Source organism: Lottia gigantea (genome assembly GCF_000327385.1).
Source record: "Lottia gigantea unplaced genomic scaffold LOTGIsca_26, whole genome shotgun sequence".
NCBI classification, from domain to species: domain Eukaryota; kingdom Metazoa; phylum Mollusca; class Gastropoda; family Lottiidae; genus Lottia; species Lottia gigantea.
Genome location: NW_008708797.1, coordinates 2,255,724 through 2,263,499, shown reverse-complemented (window position 1 = coordinate 2,263,499; position 7,776 = coordinate 2,255,724). Strand labels below are relative to the sequence as shown.

Sequence of the window (7,776 nt, the reverse complement as noted above, 5' to 3'; positions counted from 1 at the left end):
TTATGGAAAAAATCAATTTTGAACATCAATTTACATAAATATTAAATTAAAGTTTTGCCAAATAATTTTTAACCTGGAAATTTTCAAAAAGAAGTGGCCCTCACACGAAAGTGATCACCAGTTGCATATGATTGCGAATAATGATAGAGAGTTGCATTCAGAACTCATGGTCACTTTCATTATTCGCAACCATACCCATCTGGTAATTGCTATGTGATAATAGCTATGGTGCGAGGGCACCTTGACTACATGTTTATTATTAACCACAAAAATATAATAAGCCACCTTCAGATTATAATGTAGATATTTAACAGTACTATAACAGTTCTAAATAATAATTTAGCCACTCTAATAAAGTGAGGAATTAAGAAATACTCTATAAATATACACAGAGAAATATATAGACAGCACTTCATACACACACTATCACTTACATTCACTACTTTCATCCACTTTTGTTTTCTTATTAGAAAAGGAATAATCTTCAAAAGAAAAATATTGTCTACTCTTGCGTTTTCTTGAGCTTGACCTGACACCCGATTTATCAAGCCCATAATCCATGGTTTGTATGTTATTATTTTTAGACGCAGTTTTCACTTCCGTCCCACTTGATTTTACTGTACCAGATTTTTTACAAGGTTGTATTGTTGTATCTTGTAGTTTAACTGATGTTGGGTCAGAATCCAAGCTTACCATTACTGTTTCATTACCTTTCTCAGTATTTAACATTTTATCATTGGCACTAAATTCACTTTTCTTATCCACATCGCATTTATTAATATGGCAATGATTCAATTGAAGTGTTTCTGACTTATTTTCCAACACTTCAACATCTGTTAGTTCACTGTTATCAAGATTAGTTTGTTCACTGTTATCAAGTATAGTTTGTGGCAACTTTTCATTCACATGAACAATATCTGTTTCACATTCCAAACTTATATTCAAATTAGGTACAGGAATATTTGCTCTGACCACAGGGTGAGGTTGTTGAGGATAATTTTCACGAACTATCACAGATTTGAAATTTGATAATTTTTCTGAATTAAGAGGCGAGATCACTGCCTTAACAACTGGTTTTAAAAACCTACAGCCTTCAAACTTTTCATAGCGTTTCTGTAACTCTTCCCATAACTGTTTGATATTTCGTGACATTTCACTGGATTTGAGAGATAATGTTTGGGTATCTAACACTGTTGTTAATGTTTTACTTTCTTCAGGATAATGTTGATGTTGTAGAAAACTTGAAATGGACAACAGTTTGTCACAATCTGCGCATTTAACACAAAGTGAACTTTTCTTTTTATATAAATCCAAAAATATTTTTCCACTTTGTGATATAGGAATCCTTCCATCATGAAATTCCAATGGTATATGTACAACATCTAAACTTTTACATCCAGTTTTATCATTTATAGCACTTTTTTTGACAGATTTAGAAAAATTTAATAATCCTTGCACATTTACACGTAGAGGGCCTAGCTTGCCTTTATTGTTTGGTGATTTATCATTTGTTGATCTAGGAGACTTTTTAGGCGACTGTTTCATATTATTACCATTACTTTTTACTCCTTTCTTCTTAGATATTATCACTTCCTCTACAGTGTCACTCTCTTCTGCTTCATCTGATTCAGATTCACCATCACCTTCAGAAAAATCGTCAATTTCTTCTTCTGTTTCTGTCTCTGATAAATCTTCTGATTCTTCTTCTTCTTCCGAGCTAACATCACCTGGAGTCACTATAATTTCTATTTCTTTCTTTTTATTGCTTGGAGGTGTACGATTATTGGTCTTTTTACTACTTTCTTTCTTTTTCTGAACAGGTTGTGGTGCTACTTTCTTTTCATTTGTTTCTTCAACCTCAACTTTATCCTGAGAATCACCTTTCAACATTTCCAGAAAGTTAATTTTTTTATGTCGTAAGCGTTTGGTGAGTTCAGGTTGTATAACTGGTTGAGGAGGAGGTTGTTTTCGAGGTTTAGGTGATGTTGGTACTACACAATTTTTGATACCATCTTTCCTACAAACAGAGTTTACAACTTGTTTAAGACAATATTTCAGACAATGTTGAATTGAATTTGACCCCCGATGTGTACAGATATCTCTGCTCAATTAGATCTCAGTAAATGCTTGTACCACGATGCATACCATCAACAAAAGAAAAAAAATATGGATGGCCAGCGTTATACGCCCACAATTTTAATGGTAGCCAAGTTGTTCGAGAGGTTAACCCTCTCTATTGTGTCCACAACTACTGTGGATAGATGAATAGACAGACAGGAGCAAGGATTATATATAAACTCTGTCCAAGTTTATCACCTTCATGGATGAATATTCACTTGCTTACATTGCCAAACCATCATATATTAGAGTGTGTCTAAATACTGTGAATGTAGCTGTTTAAACCTTTTCTAGGTATAAAAATACAACTTTCTACAAATTTGCAATTAAGTAACTAAAATACATAAATAAAGCCTATCAGAATGAATCCACTCAAAGTCTAGACTTTTAAATTGCCGTAGAAAATAATCAAGGAAAATCACGAAAACAAACCTTTCTGGAGATGTATTTCTACTGGCAGTTTTAGAGTTGGGTCGTTTTCTCTTATTAAATCTGGATTGTTTACCACGTATCATAGCCATATGTTGTGACAAACGAGACAGATTATTGAGAACACCATCTTCAGATCTAGGTAATCTTGGTTGAGGTTGAGCATAATATCCTACAAGTTGGCAAGCATCAGCTTTACCCACAATTAAAGTACTTTTTGAATTATACCCACGACCATACTGCACTAGAAAATAACGCTGCATTTCTGTACAGTTAACAACATGTATGCTCAATAACTGACATCGTTTCTTTAATATACCAGTATCTTTAGCTGGTAAAATCTGTTTGTGAATATCAACAAGTCTTATATAGGGTCTATTATTGATCATTATTGCTGGTAAATCATTCCAAAATACGGTCACTGTAACAACCCATGGTGTATCATTATAATCAGATTCTGTTGGTTCTGGCATGCTGGATTCAACATGGGCTTCTGGAAAAAGTTCATCTGGTTTATCTAGTCGAAAGTCACTTCCCAAAAGCTCAAATGATTTTTCTAGAGGTAAACTGAGGTCAGATAATGAGGGAGCAAGGGAATTGGGGAACGCATTTAACTCTGTATCCAATAAACTTTTATCAGGCTTGGTATCAACCATATCTATATGTCCCAATTCATTATCAATTATCATAGGCTTTACTATCTCATCAACAGTCATAATTCTATTGTCAGTCACATTAGTTATTGATCTATTTAACGATTTGTCAACTAAATTACTGTCAACATTTACAACAATGTCAACTAAATCACTCTTTATTAATTCACTCACATCCTTTTCTACTTTGATCTCAGCTTCAGTCTTAACATTTCCATCTAAATTTGGGATCACAATGTCATCCTTCACTTCAATTTTAATATCCAATTCAGTTTTAATATTTACAGTCTGATCATTGTAAACTTTTTGTATAGCAACATCATTATCATCTTTTAATACGTCACCTTGATCTTCCTGAATCACTATATCACTCCTCAGTTCAAAAGACTCTTGTGAATCTTCTTTAATATCTGATACACACGATGATGGTCCAACATCTGAAGAGGAATATGTAGATTCGGTATCTGTATCCTGTTTATCGAGTTTTGGAGTATTATTATTTATTGTCCATTCAGGATTAGCTACATCAGATGTATTAGGATCCAATATTTCTGTAGAACAAGTTGAACTATGATCACAATCTGTTGATCCTAGTTCTACCTTCTCATTACCAGTAAAGCTGTCAGGAGTGGAAACATGTTTAACAGCATTTAATAATAAATCAACCTGAAAATATACATCAAACATATACTATTAATAAATATTCTAAAATTGACTAAAGGCTTGTACACACAGATGAATGTTATAGGATTAATTGCATGCAACTAATATTATTGTGTGTACCAAGCTAAATTGATAATGGTGAACAAATCTTATCACATTAAGTCTACCTGCTGCTACAGTGGATTTAATTCAGTCTTCTCTGATCTACGACATATGGTTCCATTTTATAAATTTTATTTATACATTGACCCCATGGCAAAGACTTCAGCAGATTTACAATGATGGAACCAAACTAATCATGTTTACCTGATCTTTAGTTAAGGTCATGTTCTCCCCCATCAGATTAATAGTTTCACCATCACCAAAAAAGTCTATTTCTTGTTGAACATTATCCACTGGTACAGGTGATGCTAAATTATCATTCTCCATACTTAATATTGTATTAATAATTTTATCATCATCATCTACACCATTATTTCTTTCATTTTTAATACGGTCACCTGATATCACTGTGGGTGTTCCAGCTTTATTATTTGGTGTTTGTAATGTAGCACTAAACCGATCTAATAAATTTGGATTGGAACTAAACTTTTCTAATCTGGCTAATCCAGCACGTCCTTTAGTTTGTAAAACTTCCAGATCATCATCTGTTAAATGAGGAATAATGATATCAATAGGTTTAGCTGGTTGAATTGATTTTTTAGTTTCTAGAGGTAATGATGTGTCTACTGAGGAACGTCGACGATTTCTTGAGGTTTTATTCAAAAAGTACACAAAATCGTTTTGAAATTTTCCTGTAATTTTTAATTTGGAGCCAGCATCAATTTCTACCTCTCCATCCTCTACTATTTCCTCTTTTATTTCCAAAGATTTGACACGTTTCTGTCGATTTAATGAGTTTAATTTATCTAATAATAAAGAATTAACTGGCTGTTCTGGCTTTTTAAAGTTACAGTCTATTGGTACAGGGGTGGTAGCCAGAGAGTTTTTTACCTTCTCTATTGTTTCTGACAAAGGTCCCTTTATATTGTTCTTGATCTTTAAATTCTTGGATCGTTTAGATTCTTTCAATGAAGCTGGTGTACCACGACTTCTAGCTGCTGTCATGTACTTCCTTTTTTCACTTTTAATATTTTTCTTACTAGTCACTGGGCTTGGTGGTAAAGTACCACTACGAAAACAATAATCATGATCATGATGAACTACACTAGACTGAACAGCAGGTGGTGAAATAGCTGTTGTAGGAGATTTGATACCTTGTAAGACCATCATTAATTCCTTTGGAGGTTCAGGGGTTAAGAATGATTCTAGATCATCTAAAGCTTCAGATCCAGCATCTGATCTATCCCAATCACCACAGGGTGACTGTAATAACGATGGTATACCAGGTGATGATGGTAAAGCAGTTGACGCAGAGGAAACACCATACTCAGGACTAAAAGCATCTCGCCCATAGATTTTCTCCTGATCAGTATCAATATTGGTAAAAGAGGCAAATTTTCCAATTCTGAACTTGCCAACTTTAAGATTGTGTTCTGGAGCTGGGTCACTAGTGGTGCTGGACAAGCTACTGTCAACCTCGAAATCCACAGGTTTTCTAGTAGCATCACACACTGTATCCAGATTACCAGTAGTACTATTGTTATGATAATCACTACATTGTGAATCAGATGATGATAGTGTTGGTGATAACACTGTTAATCCTCCCAGTGGGAATCCTGAATTACCAATAGGTGATCTTTCTAAATCAGAAGATCCCTGAGATAACAATTGACCACTTCGTCCAGATACTTCAGGAAAGCTACACTGTAAACAATTACTTTCCAAAGATATACTTCTAGTCCTATGTTCAGCTTCTTCTGAGGAACTATTACCATCAATACCAGAATCAGATTCTGGTTCATCACTAAGAAAAGAACATCTCAAATTGGAAGTTTTTCCTGGCACTGTAGCGTAACAATGATCAGAGACTACTAAGAAATGCAGGGATTCATTATCACCTAGTGATGAAGATTGGTCACTAGCTGATTGTGATGATTCTAGAGCACTATCATGTAAGCTAGTTATATTGTCTTTATCACAATCAATGATTGAATGATTCCCAACATTTTTACTCGAGTTTAAACAAGAATAGTCCTTGTCCATCTTTAAATCTGTATCTATCTTATCATTTACATATAATCCAATAGCACTATCATTCCCTAAAACGGAAACTTGCTCGTGTTTTTCATCACAGTTGTCAGAATCTGGATTATTCGTTGAGTCATCTACATCATCACAAACAGTTTGACCAGTTAACAGTGATCTCATAATAGTTTTAATTTTACCAGGACTATCTTCAACATCAAAAGATGATAATTCTACCAGAGTTGAGGTAGACACTTCTATATGTTCTTCAATATCCTCTTCTACACATGAATCAGTATCTGAATTGTCTACCTTCTCACTTAAAGATTTCACATCAGTGCATTCAACCAGATCACTTTTCACTATATCTACTGTAACATCTTCATTGATTGTCTTTTCATTAACTTTTTCATTAATCAATTCATCCATATCAGAACTAATCACTTGTTTAGGAAAGTCTCCTACAGATGTTACTTGAGGATGTTTGCCTTTTTTCATAGAACCCATTTTTGATTCTGTATCATTCAAGTCTATACACGCTTCAGTACTTGAATTTGGATCCTCATCATTATCTGCCCCTTGTTCTGTGCTCTCACTACTACCACTTCCACTACCTTGAGCAGTACACTCTGTACCACCAGTTGTATCAGAATCTCTGGTTTGAAGAACTGCAGCTGAGGCTAGTAGATCAAGGGCATTGAAGTCCATTGTCAAACCATTTAACACAATCTATAGTAGGCATTTATATTTCTTATCTCTTCATTTCTGAAATATACAGACAGTTACAATGTTAGTATCTTTTAATTACATTTTCATATTTCATAGAAAACTTAAGTTTAATACTGGTATCATGACATTGTGTTTCGTTAACTACATACCAGAACAAAATCAATAATTAATGTATTTATATATACTGTAACCACACCTTTTATATTAAAGAGACCTTACTGAATTTCCAATAGTCAACTTATGTGTAATCAAATGATTCAAATGATTTTTCAAATTAAAAAAACTCCACTCCCATCTTCTGTCATTATACAATCATATTAATATTATGCAATACAATCATTCTATTTTGTTTCAGTAGATTCATCATGAAACTGAATACATGTACAACTGAAAATCAGCATGAAATTCCATTAACATCAGTCACAATAAAAATTTGTAAGCTTATGCAAAAGGTTCCCCTTCATAAACCACATGTAATATTGTATTTCATTCAATGAATGATAATGTATAGTAGGATTATCAGAATAAGGAAATATATAAAATGTTTTGATGACATGAACCAATATCTAATATAGTCAGCTACTTTCCCTTAGGTATTTGTGATAATACCCAGCTAGTAACATATTGATCTGATGCCAGTAGTGGTTGAAATAATTAGTTACATGTTAATGTCACTTGCCTACCAATACAAAGTCATACAGACTGACTGACTCACTGACAATCAATGACAAATATCAATACTTATTATTACTTATTTATTCTTAGTATTGCAGTGCTGCTGCTGCCAAGATCTAGCAAAAAAGATTTGTGTCAAAGAAGGTTCAAATGAATTTCTCATAGCAAAGGCCAACAAATTGTTGCAAAGAGAAGAAAGCTTGAGTATTTTATCACTGTTAACCCGTGATTCGAGATCTTTAATGTGTACAGTAAGTAACATTGCTACTTGTCTCATTCAAACAACTGGATGCAAAAAGAAAACAGAAATAAAAACAAAAATATGTGGCATTAATACTTTTACAGATAACTTCAACAATCACCCTGATAACACAACACCCAA

At 33.5% G+C, this 7,776-nt stretch overlaps 1 protein-coding gene across 1 annotated transcript; it reads right to left on the bottom strand.

The window, feature by feature from the left end:
• Positions 1 to 426: 426 nt before the first annotated feature.
• Positions 427 to 6,698, bottom strand: LOTGIDRAFT_160869 (hypothetical protein; the record flags this gene model as incomplete). Its single annotated transcript, XM_009056050.1, has 3 exons — positions 427 to 2,017; positions 2,551 to 3,866; positions 4,170 to 6,698. 3 exons carry the CDS (start codon positions 6,696 to 6,698, stop codon positions 427 to 429), a joined length of 5,436 nt encoding a protein of 1,811 aa, XP_009054298.1.
• Positions 6,699 to 7,776: the final 1,078 nt, after the last annotated feature.